This window comes from Pagrus pagrus (genome assembly GCF_965226575.1).
Source record: "Pagrus pagrus genome assembly, chromosome: 8".
In the NCBI taxonomy this organism is placed as follows: domain Eukaryota; kingdom Metazoa; phylum Chordata; class Actinopteri; order Spariformes; family Sparidae; genus Pagrus; species Pagrus pagrus.
In genome coordinates, this window is record NC_140192.1 from 14,366,178 (window position 1) to 14,382,414 (window position 16,237).

Below are 16,237 nucleotides of genomic sequence, written 5' to 3' on the forward strand. Positions count from 1 at the left end.
ACCCTTTGTACAGTCAGTACAAATCAAATGTAAATTGACAGAAACTTAGTTCATTTTTCAAGCAAAAACGCCAAGCATTCCTAAATCCCAGCTTCTGAATCATGAGTTTGCTGCAGATCACAATGAGATTAACTTGGAGAAAACAACTTAATTGCAATAGGTATTTTTCACCATTTTCTGACATCTTAGAGCCTGAGAGTGTAACTGGCAGATTATAAAGTGATGGAAATATGATTTAGTTGCAAAAAAAATCATAGAAGAAAAATCTAGTTGTTGACAAGGACATATTATGACTTTTCCTGCGTACCATTTAACTTCTAAAGACTTAACTGTACATTGCTCTCTGTAAATTCCTTGTATTTTGTCATTAGAAACCCTAAATAAAACAAAACCTGCAGTATTCGAGTTACTTGAACGTAGCACAGCTTCTCTCTTCCTCTTGACCTAACAACCAATCACAATGCACTGCACCTCATATGCCCCGCCCATAGCTCTGCCCCCCTGCGCCATAAAGGGGCGGGGTCTAGGCAATGAGGTAATCGGGGTAAACAGTAAAGATGGCGACGTCTGTAGCCGGAGAGGGACAACCAAGTCTAAATGGGATTATTTCCGAGCCCCACACTAAAAGACTGACCGACCTGCCGACCGAGTTGCTCGAACACATCCTGTGCTTCCCTGTCCTCAAACATGTCGACATTTGTAACGTCTCCTGCTGCTGCAAGCGGCTGCACGACGTTTGCCATGGAAGGGGGAAGGTCTGGGGACACCAGTACAAACTCAGGTGCTATGATTTTTTTGTGTGTCATTCCTTCGGAGTTCTGGCTTCTGGTGGGTTTGCCCCACTATCTGCCACAACTGGTCTCCCTGCCCATGTTTTATTTGTCTTGTTCGGAGCCTTAAATGGCTCATTCTCTTCTCAAAGGTGGTTTCGTGTATTGCGGACTCACAGGCAGCTGTCAGCCGCTGACAATCTGCTGATGCACCAAATTCATCATCACGCCAGGCCAGTGGCAAGCTTCTCCTCTTCAGGCCACTCTGAAGGATGCAAATCAGAGCGTTTCGATATTTCACAGGCTGCAGCTCATACTCCATTTTACCCCCGAACAGCTTAAAAATGAATTGGTGTGACCTTGAATGTTGCATGTCGCCTGTGAAGTACAGGAGAGTGCAGCTCTTGCCAAAGTCTGAGCCCTCCTCCTGGCTGACTTGGCTGATACTCTCCTGATTGCTTTTGTGTGTGCAAAGACGAAACCATGTCTGCAGCAGGATGGCAAACTGTTTCAGTGACGTGTCACATGCTGCTTCAGACAGTCAGCTGCTAAACTAATTCTGTGCATGTCCAAAAGTGTGACTGAAACAAAAGTGTTGCTGCCTTCATCAACAGATGGCCAAGACTGCAGAGGTTTTACCGTCAGAACGAGTGCTGTGACTGGCTCAGAGAATACAGAACGCGCCACAGAGTTGGAATACAAATACGAAGGACGGTGGAATCGATCTCAAAGAGATTCTTCACAGAAGTCGTAAGTAATCGTTTGTAATCCAGAAAATGGCTGGCCTTTTTCATGCATGGATGTATGTTTGTGCAAGACAATGATAACCGTACTAACCAAGAGATCTGTAACGCAGCCTTGCGTTGGCCAGGTGCTGGGAGACAGCTTTGCAGAGATCGAGTCACTCGGGATGCCAGAGCACTTCTGTGAGGATGAGCTCCTCTTCATACTCAACTCTGACAAGAGGTGAGTGCAACGCTGTGCCCACAGTCAAACCTCGATGCTTGCCACACAGGAGGGTCATTAATGGGTTTGGGTGTTTGTTAATCTCGTTAATCCTCTCTGAGGCTTCTGTAATTGTAAAAGCTTTAGTTGTGCTGCACTGTTGGACCATTAACTTCTCTCTCTTCTGTTCTGCTCTGCATTAGGAAAAGCTTGACCTTAAAGTACTATGCAAAGAAAATCCTTTACTTCCTGAGACAACAGAACATCTTGAAGAGTTTGAAGACCTTCCTGGAGCAGCCTGCAGATCAGCAGTCTTCTTTAGAGGGTGAGGCATGAATTAGGGATTCACCGGTTAAAGGATCCGATATTCAGTGTTTTTCTGGTCATTGAAAGTGTGGGTTTTCTATTTCACAAAAATGTCATCATTCTGCAAATGTATATCTCTTATTGGTCACCTTGATTATTAATAGTCTCATCAGTATCGGCCCTGAAAAACCATATCGGTCGATCCCCAGCATGAATACAGACTTCCTGTTAAACAACTCAAGTTGCCCTGTGTCCTGTTTAGCCTATGCAAAGAGTAAATACAGTATCTTTATGTTGATTAGTTTTTGTGGTTGAAGTGTTTGTTGTAATAGAAGCAGTGTTACCACTTTGCACGACAGCAATTCGCTGTCTAATTTTTGTTTCTTCTGTGTCTTTTTATTTTTTAAATTCAGCCTTTCATCATGCATTCTCTCTCTTGGTCTCTAGGTGCTGTACTTGTGGACCAGTATTGTAACCCACTGGCTGATGTAACACTGGGCAGCATATCAGCCCAGCTGGATGAGATTGCAGAGAAAGTGAAGAAGATGCTGAGAATCAAGAACTCCTCTCACCCCAGCCTGCGTGTCGCTCAAGGTAGGATTTCAGAAGCAGCCAAACTCCAAAAGAAAAGTTACCTTTGGGGAGTTTTTGTTATTATTCCTCTTATCCTTGCGCCCACTTGTTTTGTTTTTTTTTCCCCCCAAAATCCATCAGCCCTAGACACTTAAAGCCTGAAGGCATGGGCTTTCACTCCCAGCACAGTTTGAACACAAATCAATACCAGTGTATTTGGGCAAATGTGTCAACATCGATATTTTCCTTTTTCTGCCAAATTTCTTATGAAGTTTCTTTTCTTTTGTACGATGTAGGTGACTGTCTTGTGGTTGAGGACTTTGAGCTCCAGAGGCAAGTGGTGTGTGCCCTAAACTCAGTCTTGTATGAGCAGCTTCAATACAAAGGCAACGAGTTCGACTACTACAACCCTCTCAACTCTTACATCCACCAGGTAGATCCTCTGTGAAATGATGTGTATTTTATGTCACAAGCTTCTCAATCACTTCTTAATAATTTTAATTTCAGAACTGACTTGCCCTTCTTGTTTTTCATGTAGGTGCTACTACGCCATACAGGCATTCCCATAAGCCTCTCTGTCCTCTACATGACATTAGCCCGGAAGCTGGGTGTTCAGTTGGAGCCTGTCAACTTTCCCAATCACTTCTTGCTGCGCTGGTGCCAAAAACCAAGAGGGTGCGGTTTGAAATGAATAACTCCAAAATTCCTCTTAATATTGTCTAACAGTAGAGCTTTCATTGACACACTTACTGTAATGATCCCACAAAGAGAGTTGAGCTTGAATAACAGTTCTTATTCTTGTCATGTTATCTGAGTAAGAAAAGAAACCAGAATTTTTAAAGCACAATCCGTCTTGTTTTTAGTAGATTTTGGATGCCCTAAACACTATAAACTTGAATTGGAGGTATTCAAGAGGCATCAATATTTGCAAGTAGAAGTATTAAGTAGTTTTATTCAGCCATCACACATAATACAAGTCATATAAGTCACTTTACATTACATGTTGTGAACAAACACATATCTTTACTGCATCACAGACAGGACACATCTTCTTTATGTAAACATACTTTTAAAATGAGAAAGAAACAGCTCCGTTCGGAGAAGGGACTGCAAAGTGGAGGTGCTAGTTCACCTGACACCTTCCTCTGGAAGGTCCTGCAGGCGGACACCTCATCTCCCTGTTGTTCTTTAGTTTGCAATCCATCTGTTTGGAGTTACTTGAAAAATGCGAGATCCCACTTGTCCCCAACTCCAAATACTGTACATCAGTATAATGTAGGACTGCACGTCAGCAAGCTAGACTCTTGAGTATATTTGCGATTATCCTGAAAATGAAAGTTCACTACGATGAACTTATCCTGTGATTTGCGATTTAAAATCTTTGGTTGTTCCATCCCTAGTCAAAATCCTACTATACATCCTTGATTCATTCCGTTTTTGATGTTAGTCAGCTAGGTCATAACAAAAAGCTACCTTTGATTATGAAGACATGATTTATGATGGATCTTTGTTAAAAACATTTACATTTTCAAAGTATTTCAATGCGTTCCTGCAGGAGTGAGGACATCTATGACTTTGTCTACATCGATGCGTTTGGCAAAGGCAAGCAGCTGACCGCCAAGGAGTGCGAGTACCTCATTGGCCACCAGGTGACGGCAGATTACTACAGTGCCATCAGCACCACAGAGGTGCTACTCAGGATGGTGGGAAACCTGCTGAACATTGGCAAAAGAGGGTAAGAGAAGCATAACACCTGACTGTTGTCTAAAAAGGGGTTAAATTGTTTGATACCATTCAATTGTTGCTAGAATTAAATTAATAAATGTAATGTCATGTTCTGGTCGAGTTACCTTACACTGCATTGTGGTGTCTTTCAGGGAGGGTAATGAGAAATCCTACCAGCTGCTGAGAGACTCTCTGGATCTCTACCTCACTATCAACCCAGATAATGTGCAGTACCTGCTGCTGCAGGCTCGCCTCTACTTCCACCTGGGCATCTGGCCAGAAAAGGTCAGGAAACCTAAACCTAAAGCTCGAATATAGTTGTAAAGAGTATAAATCATATTCAGCCTATAGTAATTTCACCTCACCACATTGTCCACTGACGTTTGTGCTCTGTCCCAGGTGCTAGACATCCTGCAGCACATTCAGGCGTTGGACCCCTCCCAGCATGGGGCAGTGGGTTACCTGGTGCAGCACACGCTGGAGCACATCCAGCACAAGAAACATCCTGTTACGCCTGAGGTGAAGAAGCGTAGCGCTCCAGAACACCTGGAGGTCCAGTATTCAGTCGGCCTCATCATGAAACACAAAAGGTGAGAAAAGTGTGGCACAGCAATCCTCTTCTCTGTTAACACATCTCTTACTAACACTTAAGTGTATCTGTCCTTTTTGACCTCCCCCACCAGGTCGGGTTATAACTGTGTGATCTACGGCTGGGACCCAAAGTGCACCATGAGTCAGGAGTGGATCACCACCATGAGGGTCCACCAGCTGTCCAACGGGGCCAACCAGCCTTTCTACAACGTCCTCGTACAGGATGGAACCTGTCGCTACGCAGCACAGGGTACGGATCATATACACCACATGACGATGAGGGTGATGAATCATGGTGAACGAATCTTTGCAGGTTGTGTGATGAAAAATAAATCATCGCAAATATGTACAAGTCTGATAAATGATCTTGGGAAGGAACGTATCATTGCACCTTCCAGGCGGCACCTGCTAATAAATCAAGTTAAGCAGCCTGAAAAATAAATCTGGATTTGTCGAAGCCACAAAGTTCCCAATTATGTGTATTCGCTGTTGCAAGAAGGTGTAACAAGAAGCATTTCCGAGAGTGACAGACTTAAAAATGTTCAGAACTGACACTCTAATGTTGCAAGCACACTTTGTGCACATAGTGTTACTGGTCGTTTGGAAGAAATGAGATAAAAGCATATAACCTTATTGAGCATATAACGAATTGGAATGTTATCTACTATTAAAAACAGATAAAAAGGAAACTGTTCGTTCATAAGACCGGTGGAAGTCATTACCACAAACGCAGAAAAGCTTGAAGTTTTCAGTTCTTCATTTCATAGAGACAAAATCGTACATGGGCAATTAAACTATTCTAACTGCATTTTGGAAAAATAAATCCCTGTTATGTGTACTGGCACATCGGTAGGTGCCAGTAGAGATGATCTTTCTCAGATTTTGCAGTATCTTGCTATTAAGCTTCGTAATGCAGTGTCATGTGGAGTTTATACTGTAGATATTGATCCAGAAGTGTTTATATATTAGTCCATTAGTTTAAAAGACTGACAGCCAAAGCATGCAAGCTGATTCAAGGTGAAAACTTCAGTGGTGCTGCATCACCCTTTTTGTCCACTTATACATTTTTCCACACTTAAGAGCGCTGCTCCCTTAAAGGCCGATGCCTATATTACCCTGTGCTTACCTGCTCACTCTGCTGCTTCACTCTGCTGATGCTGCTACAGGGCTGCCATTGTTTTAACGACCCTGATTTCTAAAAAGTCGGGACGCTGTTGGAACATAAGTAAAGCAGATTGTGATAATTTTCTTATCCTTTGTGACATACTAAATTGAAAACGGTACAAAGACAATTTATTTAATGGTTTAACTCATCAACTATATAGATTTTTTTTTTTTTTTTTTTTTTTTTAAATATATGCTTTACCACTGTTAACTTTTTTTATGCCTGCAACACTTTTCAAACAAGTTGGGACAGGAGCAATAAAAGACTGGGAAAGTTGTGGATTGCTAAAAAAAAAAACAGGTTAACTGATGACAGGTGATCGGATCATGATTGGGTATGAAAGGGCATCCTCGCAAGGCTCAGTCGTTCACAAGCAAGGCTGGGGCGAGGTTCACCACTTTGTCAAACACATGATTGTATAAAGGATATTACTTCAGGGGCTCGGTAGACACTGTTTGTTTGCAAATGATTGCACTCTGTTTTTATTTAAGTCTCGCACAGCGTTCCAACTTTAGAGTTGTATGTGTCATCTCTGCTCTCTCCGCCACCTCAACATTCGCCTGCAGCTTCTGTTCTCTACGAACCCTGAGGGGAATTTATGTTGATCGGCCTCCGTGCTCTCATCTGCTGCTCAGTCTGCTATGCTGGAACTGATGAGACATTTTCTTGATAAACAAACAATTTCAGTATGTGAGTTGTCTGACTGACCTCGTCTTTCATTCCTCGTCTCAACTGTTCATGCACATTCTCTCTGATCAGAATGTCACACGTTTCCATTGTTGCTCCTCAGAGAACCTGGAGCCCCACTCAGCCCCCCTGGAGATCGGCCACCCCGAGGTGGGACGCTACTTCTCCGAGTTTGCCGACACCCACTATGCTGCCAACGAAGAACTGCAGACACGATACCCGGAGGACATGGATGAAACTTTGGGCACGGTGCAGGAGCTTTACCACAGACTGATTCCTAGCTCTGGAAACCAGGAGCAGGCTTCTGCCACAGACCAAAACAACCACCAAGCCATGCCCATGTAGCAAAGCAGCCGTGTCCGACACCCTGCCGACCCCGGCTAACCAATCGCTGGTCACCCATTCTTAAATCACAATCCACTTAGCTGCCGCTTTGTTGCACATACTCCAGTATACAGTATTTTCAGAAACTGATGATTTGGTGTCAAATGTGGGTTTGTGCCACAGTCATGTTCATGTGCAGGTCTGGTATTTTTAACATTTCCTGGAAAGGTCTGGGAAAAGACCAAATAGTCTGGAAGCATGCTGCAAAGATAGCTACAGATTTGATACATACTAAATACCACAGTGTATTTGTTGAGAAAACAAAGCTCTAACCGTGGAGTGATAAGGCCTAGCTGGCTGTCCATTATCCAGGATGCAGGAGACTGAGTTTGCAAAAATAATGCAAGTAGACCTTGAAGAAAAAAGAAAAAAAGGAACATAGACTAAACACACAGTTAAGTGGACGAGTAAGTTCAGGATGGGTGTCCAGGTGCTGTAAATCTCCCTTTACCTAATACCAAGGAATGCTCCTTTACCCAGAGCGCCCCCAGTTCCTGACCACACCTCCCTGCACCCAGGACCAGTCGAACAAGCCCCCAGCATACAGTATAGTCCAAACCTGCAGTTACAGTGCCACACAGAAGACTATAAAGAAAGACTTTGTAAATTGACTATTAAATCCCCATCTTTTAATCAAGTTTCATGCACTTATGGAAGTTTAACTTTCACATTTCTAGATTATCGTTTTTGTTTCTGTATATTTACAAGTGAAACATGTAGGATGTCATGGCTCATCAGTGTTGCTGAGCTGTTCATGGGGGGGAGAACAAACAATAGTGAGACCACTGACTTGAAACAGAAATGACTCTGAGCTTTGGCGAAATTACAACAAAATAAAGCGTTTCAAGTTTTTTTTCTAGCTTCTCTCTGACTTATTTTGCTGAACCATAATCATTCATCTTCTTTCGTAAAGCACAACGCCACGATTTACTGACGAAAACTGACCAAAAGGAAAAAAAAAAATAAGAAAAAAAAACTGAAGACGTCAGCTGATTTATCCACAGGCTGTGTGGTTTTAGGACCTTGAGGATGCCACATGCTTCCAGGACACCGGCAGTAGACTACAGTTGCAGTGACCTGCCCACAGCAGCGCGTTAATCCGCGGCGGCGCACGAAAGTTGAGCCAGTCGAACCAGATCGTGCGTCCTGACGCACCGGTGGAACAGCAGCGGCGATGGGAGCTTCGCAGACGCGCTCCGACCACGAGCACCAGCACCTGAAGGATAAAACTGGATGTAAGTAAAGAAAAAAATGAAACAGGAGCCCTTTTTCCTCTAAAATCTATATAACTGTTGATTCAGTGCGCGGTGCAGTTGGCGTAAAATCGCTCAGTTTTAAGGCGCAAAAGTCTGGTGGCGATGAGAAATGAGAGATAATAAGCAGATGAATGGACAAAAGGAAACCAGTGGGCTCACTGTAGTTGGGACAAGTAGTTTTTACGAAAGTTCATGATAGTTAAGTTAAATGCTGCTGCGATCAGTAAACAACAGGCAGTGCTTTAGCTTCATATGTGACCATTTGTGATTGAGCGCAATACTCTAGTCATTATAAATAAACCACGTGCTGTTATGTGACAGGACTACATTTTTTTTGTAAAAACACGCAAACAATCCATCCCGTGAGTTGGAATCCTACTTCTTGCTTAACAGAAAGTAACATTAGCTGGATTCCAAGGTGCTTTAACACAGCTTATCTGTTGTTTTCATCCCATGTGTGGACAGACAGGTTCAATCAAGAAATGAAACACCAACAGCAGAAAGTGTGTGGATCTATTTTTAGAAAGGGCAGGATCCTGAAAGGAAATCTATTCATGCAGAGGCATGCAGTTGGTGTAAGGAGGATAAGGGTTGCATCCAAGATTGAGCCCAACTTTATTGATGGGTGAGACTTTGGACTGTTCTATTACCTTTGTTTCCTCAAGGTGTGGCTTTGACCCCGCTCTCTGTGGGCCCGGTGGAGATTTTTATGGATTTTTGCCTTCGAAACACTGATGAAATGTTTGATTGCATTAACTGACCTATACCCGCCCTCAGATTCTGTTGTTGTTTTTCTTCTCTACGTGGCTGATTGGTCCATGTCATTTCAGTTAATTGTGTGTTGCATCTGCATGTGTTGATCCTGCACAGTTGCTGTAATAGTCACACGACCAACAAACTTGCTCCTGCATGAGACTGTATATCCGTCTCCGTACACACAGCAGCTACAGTTGCTACTGCAAACATCCACTTCGCAGCTCCTGAGAGAGGGTGAAAAGGGTCAAAATAAACACAAGTGTTTACCGAAACAATTGAAAATGCCAAACCCATCTTGATATGGGAGCAGGCAGGTCAGATTATTACGGCGAGACCTTTCAGTGTGTAGTCACTAGTCCACACAGTGAGTTAATGATTCAAGGAACGCTTTGAAATGGAATAAAAAAGACAATCACACCAGTGCAAAGGGTGTTTGCTCTGCCATTAAACTGATGGCAGAGCTGCACCTGATCAGTTCGGTGAAAATAAGTCTCACCTTTTAATCATGATCCAGTAAAGTACAATTAAAAGAAACCAAGAAAAAGAGTGAGTGTAAGTTTTCAGTAAGAATGATCTGTTTAGTATCGGGTCATTGCATGTTGAACACAATTGAAGGAGTGTGCGAGGCCTACTGATGGGTGCAGGTTAATTATGGGTGTATCATTGACATACCTTCATGTTGTTGGTGTCTTCTCAGTTTCACTGGAGCAGATTAAAAACCTCCACAAAAGATTCCAGCAGCTGAGTGGAAATGAAGAGACAATAAGGTAAAATGTTTAAGACAAATGCCTGCACATGTGTGCTCGGCTGCGTGTGGTTTTTATGGAAACCATTCAGCCTCTGCAGTCGCCACTAAAGATAAAATAGCACCTGCTTGGTGGCTAGAGTGATGAATTGTGGGTATATCTGGTATCTCTGGCACGGACACAAACAAGCAACATATGGTGACACACGCAGGCTGAACTAATGCAAACGCAGACACATTGGGCAAATACAATATGTCGATGCACCGGGAACACGCAGAGCTGACACATACTGTACACACACCGTCATTCATGTATAAACACACACAAAGCTGCCAAAGTGACATGCTGGACGTGATAGATCACAGGTTGCTTCCCTTTAAAAAGAAACGAGGAAGACATGTTGCACATAGCAGGTTAGACAGTTTACCTTCAGCTAGAGTTACTCCCCATAAATAACATTCAGTATTGTTGAAACATGCCGGTACTGTGGTGTCTGTTTTATGATAATGGACTTTCTCTTTCTCTCTGCGCTGCAGTAAAGAAGACTTGCACCGCATACCAGCCCTCGCCAATAATCCAATCAAAAAGCAAATTGTTGATGCATTCTTCGACAAAAGGTGGGTACAGTTCAATTACACCAACACTCTCTCTCCACCCACTGGCTAATAGCCATTTTAACAGATATTATTAGCAGTATCATTATACTATTTCAAATATGTTCAAAACACTTTCAAAACCAAACCTCTATCATATGATGTTTTTATGAAGTCTTTTAACATTCCTACTTATCAAAAGGTCAGTCTGTCTAAGCAACATTATTTCTCAACCTACTTCTATGGTAAATATTAAAGGCGCAATATGTAAGAATTTTAGTTTTAAAAGTTCAAAAACTAACCAAAATCATCCGGAGCAAGCAATGTAAGCCCCTTTTAGTCTGGCTAGCTGCACTGCTGACTGAGCTAACTGGCTAACAGTAACAATCCTGCCATGGAATAGAATGCCAGGCTAGCAGCAGTTAGCAGTTACTCTGGTGATATGCTGCCACTATTTGTTGGTTCTTACATATTGCACCTCTGCAGTATCTGCCGTCAATATGGTGGAGATTTCTTCCTGACATAAGCCGCATAAACAAAAGCTGTAAAAGCAGCACTGAATTTCTCGCTTTCTCATGATTCTTACGCTATCAATTCATCATAATTCATGGGAAATGTTCGATATCATGGAAAATGTTGCTTTTTGCCGATAATTAGATGAGAGGATTGATGCCACTCTAACGTCAGTACATTCAAGGAAGCTGCCTACAGCAGTAGGTTAGCGTAGCTTAGCACAAGGTTTGACAACGAGGGGAAAAGGCTAGCTGGCAAACATCTATTGCATTGAGATGGCTGACGATGAGGGTTTTCGTCTTCATCCAAGAAAAATGCAGCGCAGTATTTAAAAACAAAATGTGTAATAAAGGAAATGTCGTCGAACTGAGGGTTTTATTTCTAAAAGACACAGCTGCTGACATTTTAAAACAAGCAGTTCCTCATACTTTAGCCTAGTTTAACAGAACAAACCACAACATAGACTGTCTGTCTGATAAAATCATGTGACTGTAGTTCACAAGCACTGAAGTCTTTTTGGGCCAAAAGCAAAAACACATCGGTAAACTTTCTCTTTTGGTGCGATCTCTCTGCGTGTGATTGAATCCATACAGTCTGATGATCAAAATGTAATTTTTTCTGCAATTTGCATAGAATTGATCTAGTTACAGACATGGAAATAGCCAATTTGGTTGAATTTTAATGCACAATGCCTAAACGTTGATTTTTTTCTGTTTGTGACTCAGGAACCAGCATCAGGATGAGGTGGGCTCCTGCAATGAGATTGGCTTCGAGCAGTTCCTCATGGTCATGTCCCACTTCCGCCCTCCGACTTTGAAGACGACGGATGAAGAGAAGGAAGCCATGAGAAAAGAGAAGCTGCGCTGTGAGTGTACACACTGCACTTCATTTTTAATACAACAACATTAGATACAAGTGAAGCAGATATACTGGCTGGCTAAGATTCTCATGTTTGGAGCTAGGAGCGGCTTTCTCCCCTGTGTCTCCCTTTTGCATGTATCTCATTACAAAATAGCAGGAAAAAAGTGCCCCACTCTGAGCAGATAGCCTGACAAATCAGTGATGTCTCATTTCAGTCACCACAAAGTGTGTGTTGAGTCGATTTCTCACTGCATGGTAGCTGACACTGGAGAGCCGTGTGCATATTCATGGCCAGAACAGCAGCTTCACAAACCCAAGTGCATCAGGATCATTTCTAGCCACCAGTTTGAGGCCCAAATTCAGCCTCAGATATTATTATACCATTATTATAATCAGTCTGTCATGTTGATTTATTTCAGGATGAACGATTTTGAATTTAGATTTTTGGTGTACCTTCTTCCCCTCAGCCTGCCATGTGTGATTTGTGACTTCCTGCATTTCCCAGTATAACTTAAACAAACTCCTGGTGTGTCAAAAGTGGGCAGCTAGACTAAGGGCCCCCTTCAAGCTCAGATTTTGGCTAGATACTGAACTGGTGCACATTCCTGAACGAGTTTGTGTTTACTCAAATTAAAGCAAATTGACTGACACTGCGTGAAGCCATTGTTCCCATTGTTCTACGTAAGATATGATATTTTATATCATCAGCTCGCTCCTGCCCTATGAAAGGCTTTAAATTATTAACAAGTTAGGCATTGTTTCAAGTTGTTCCTTGTTCATGCAGGTTGGCCTACTTCACCTAACCCATACAGTATGATAGAGCTGTGCTGTAGTTGGTGGGTACATGAAGGACTCAAGCTACGTATATAAATGTCTGTATAAGAGTGGACGGTGCTAAATGCAGGTAGCTGGAGGGGAAGATTTAGGTGACTAGTGACATTTTTTGCCCTCCAAGCAGGTTAATCCAGTCATGTATAATAGCTAGTTGTCTGCTAATGTGGAAAACTGGGGTGTGTCTCTAATTGTAGCCATGACCCTTTCTTTAATCCTCTAATCAGCACTATCAGCACTATCTAAAGACTGATCATGACCAGCCCTGCTTGGCTTTACACAAACCATTGATCTGAATTGTGTTTCTCTGTTGTCACCTGTTGTGTTCATACATTTTTTTCCCCCCACACATTTTATTAGATTTTCTTTTTTTCTTCAATGACCATAAATCAACACAGCTCTTCCTGCTGTTATAATAACATATTTCAACCTCAGGAACTTGATGAAACAAAACAAGACGAGCCAGTTTGACATTAAAACTGGCATTCGATCGACTGCTCAGAAATAATGTCTGCAGTACAGTCAAACTGTCGTTGTTGTGGCCCGAGGAAGAAAACCGGCATTTATCCTTGTTAGTGCCACATGACTGTTGAACATGAAAAGTGTTGTCATGGGACTGCATCTTGTAAATGTCACTGTAAGGGGAGTAGTGGCATTTTGAAGGTGCTTCATAACCTCAGTCTGATTTTTATTTATTTTTTAATATATATATATTTTTTTTTACATTCAGCAGTGGTGGTTCTGACACGGCCTGAGAGGGACATGCTTCGTTATTCTGCATCTTCATTAACATTCCTCTAATCAAAACTTCCTCTGGGCTATTAGTGAGATCCTTTCTACTTTGATTCTGATGATGGAAATTTCCTAAGAAATCCGACTAACCACTACAATTTCCATTCTGTCCCCCAGTCCTGTTCAACATGCATGACACGGACAACGATGGCACCATCACTCTGGAGGAATACAGGAAGGTAAGAAAACAAACATTGATTTAAAGTTGCCTCGGAAAAGAAACTATCCAGATAAAAAAGTATGGTATATCCATACATTTAATAACATGTGCATCATTAACTAATCTGTACAAAGTTACAATTATAAAGCTGCTTTTCAATTTAGAATTTGCAGAGATATATACTGAAGTAAGCTTGCTTACTCGCTAACCCTGACCCTAACCCAATTATATCATAAGAGTTTCTTACAAGGCCGCCATGTTGGAACAGGGGAGGGACTCACATACACAAACATGCGTGTGGCCGTCCTAGCTGCCAAAACAAAAACTAAAGTAACCTAGTTAATTACACACACACACACACACACACAGAGGGAGAGTGACGTCATTCTCTGTTCAGGATACCATCACTCCTCTATATATTTACATAGCAAATAGCTGTTTGCTGCTTTATTAACGTTTAAAATCTCATATGCTTAACCCTCTGAGGAAAACTGTAATTAAAAGGGTGTACATGGCCATTTGCTTACTGACTATTATTGCCCAGGATGACATATAGTTGAGCTATTCTGGCAATTACATGATGTCAGTAAACTCTAAAAGTATTAGGTTCAAGTTGTCGCGACCAAACAGGTGCAAAACAGCTATGCAACACAATGGTGAACCACGCAGTCCGTCCACACCCAGACAGAGAAGTGATAGATGAGATATAATCAGACAAAATAAGTGTGGGTTGACAGCAAGCAGTTAGCAAGCAATAAAAGTACAATAACAAGCTGGCAGACTTTATGTGTCGCTGTTATCTAAATGTATGAAGTCAGACCTGCTAACCCTAACCCTAACCCTAACCCAGTTAAATTAAGGACTCTTGTTGAGCCGTTCCCTTTACACTTCATTCACTCTCATGGTGTTTAAGCCTTCAATGTTCTGATGAGGTTGCATTTTAATCTTGGTTTAAAAAAAACAGCATCCTGCTTCCTTAATTTGAAGAGTTTTTTTTTTTTTTTTTTCAATTGAGAGATAATGTTGCAATGGAGCATATCAGAGCAGGGATGATTCAAATGTGACGTTACTTACAGCATTTCAGTTTTGATAGAAATTGAGGCTAAAGCAAGCTTTCCAAATTATTTCCTAGACATCAGTTAATGAGCTGGACAACGTTCAATCCTCCGGTGACCTTTGGCATTGTTTAATCAAAACCAGCTGAGTAGCTAAATTTGTGCCTGCTGTACATACAGTAGTTTACTAATGATGTTATTTGGATGCCAGAAGTTTCCCCATGTGGCTTGAAGACTGATGCTGTTTAAACCCCGATGAGGGTTTAAAGACTAACAATGTTCTTCTCATCCAAGGTAGTAGAGGAGCTTCTGTCAAAAAGCGGAGCCATCGGGCAAGAAGCTGCCAAGGCGATAGCAGATGCTGCCATGTTGGAAGTGGCGAGCACAAATGTGCCCCACATGGTAATGGAAGTTAGCAGAACTAAAGTGTTTCAACAAATTCTCACAGTTGAATATCTGCAGCAAAGTAACTGTGTGTCTCTTTGTCACTTCAGGCCCCGGATGATTTCTATGAAGGAATTACGTTTGAGCATTTTGAACAGGTTTGCAGTTTTACAACTTTATTTACCACCTGATCAAAACATATAAACCCTCTTTTTCTAATGTCAGTTACTTATGATGTCATTTTATCTGTCCACAGATTCTAAAAGGGCTTGAAATGGAGTCGAGGATGCACATTCGCTTTTTGGATGTGGACACTACGACAATGCGCTGTGGGAAATCGTCCTCTTGAGAGAATTCTTCTTGAAAAGAAATGTTAATGTTGCTGCTGTTTTTAGCAGAACCTCTCCAGTCCTTAAATGGAATGAAGCCAAACACTTATATGCACTAAGATTTTTTTTGGATGGAGGGAAATAATTATAGACTAATAACATGATGTGATTACATTTTTATAGGACGTATGAAGACCATCTGCTGCGGAGTACGGTTTTAAAAACCTAAAGATGCAGTTTTAGAAAATTGTTAATTCAATTTTAAAGCATTGTGATCCCTTTTTGTATCAAGTGTCACAGATTTCAAATAGATGTTTTTCCCACCTTTTGACAAACTCCTAATAATCAGGTGTCACACTAACACACTACCTCTTTCTCTGTCTTTTTGTAACCAGCATGTAAATGTGAAGGATTCTTTATATTTAGTCAAAAGGTTCACAATTCAGATGAAGTCAGTCGTGCTCAGTGGCTGCTCTGGCATTCACGGGTCATCTGTTAGGGCTAACATCCCAAGCGTGAGACTCCAGGGCGCATACCATTCCTCTGTAGCTCCAGAATAGTGGCAGGTTCAATGTATCCGTTCCTCTGAGACTCTGTGTAACCAACCACTGCTGTTCTACCATGAAAAGCAACTATATTTGACCGCTAGCGAGTCAGTTAGACTTACCTTTCCCTAAGATTTATTATTACAGAATTTGCACTGAATTGTATTAATTAATTAATAAATGTAAGACATTAATATAAAAATGCATGTGTAAGATGTCTTTTTTTCCAGAAGAACTGATAACAAACACACAAAGTAAGAATCTAATTAG

The 16,237-nt window shown here is 41.8% G+C and overlaps 2 protein-coding genes across 3 annotated transcripts; both read left to right on the forward strand.

Moving 5' to 3' along the window:
* The first annotated feature begins 533 nt into the window (after window positions 1–533).
* fbxo21 (F-box protein 21) lies at window positions 534–7,998 on the forward strand. Of its 2 annotated transcripts, none has more exons than XM_084360197.1 (12): window positions 534–781; window positions 1,385–1,520; window positions 1,627–1,736; window positions 1,919–2,040; window positions 2,469–2,615; window positions 2,891–3,027; window positions 3,133–3,269; window positions 4,150–4,329; window positions 4,472–4,604; window positions 4,719–4,909; window positions 5,003–5,160; window positions 6,866–7,998. In XM_084360197.1, the coding sequence occupies exons 1-12, from the start codon at window positions 558–560 to the stop codon at window positions 7,105–7,107; spliced, it is 1,917 nt and encodes a 638-aa protein (XP_084216323.1). In that variant the 5' UTR covers window positions 534–557; the 3' UTR covers window positions 7,108–7,998. The 2 variants fall into 2 exon arrangements, with proteins under 2 accessions (XP_084216323.1, XP_084216324.1); XM_084360198.1 differs by having other exon boundaries at window positions 1,642–1,736.
* Window positions 7,999–8,140: 142 nt separating this feature from the next.
* On the forward strand, window positions 8,141–16,163 carry tesca (tescalcin a). Its single transcript, XM_084360800.1, has 8 exons — window positions 8,141–8,381; window positions 9,856–9,925; window positions 10,441–10,521; window positions 11,736–11,875; window positions 13,612–13,673; window positions 15,004–15,111; window positions 15,204–15,251; window positions 15,350–16,163. Exons 1-8 carry the CDS (start codon window positions 8,321–8,323, stop codon window positions 15,440–15,442), a joined length of 663 nt encoding a protein of 220 aa, XP_084216926.1. The 5' UTR covers window positions 8,141–8,320; the 3' UTR covers window positions 15,443–16,163.
* Window positions 16,164–16,237: the final 74 nt, after the last annotated feature.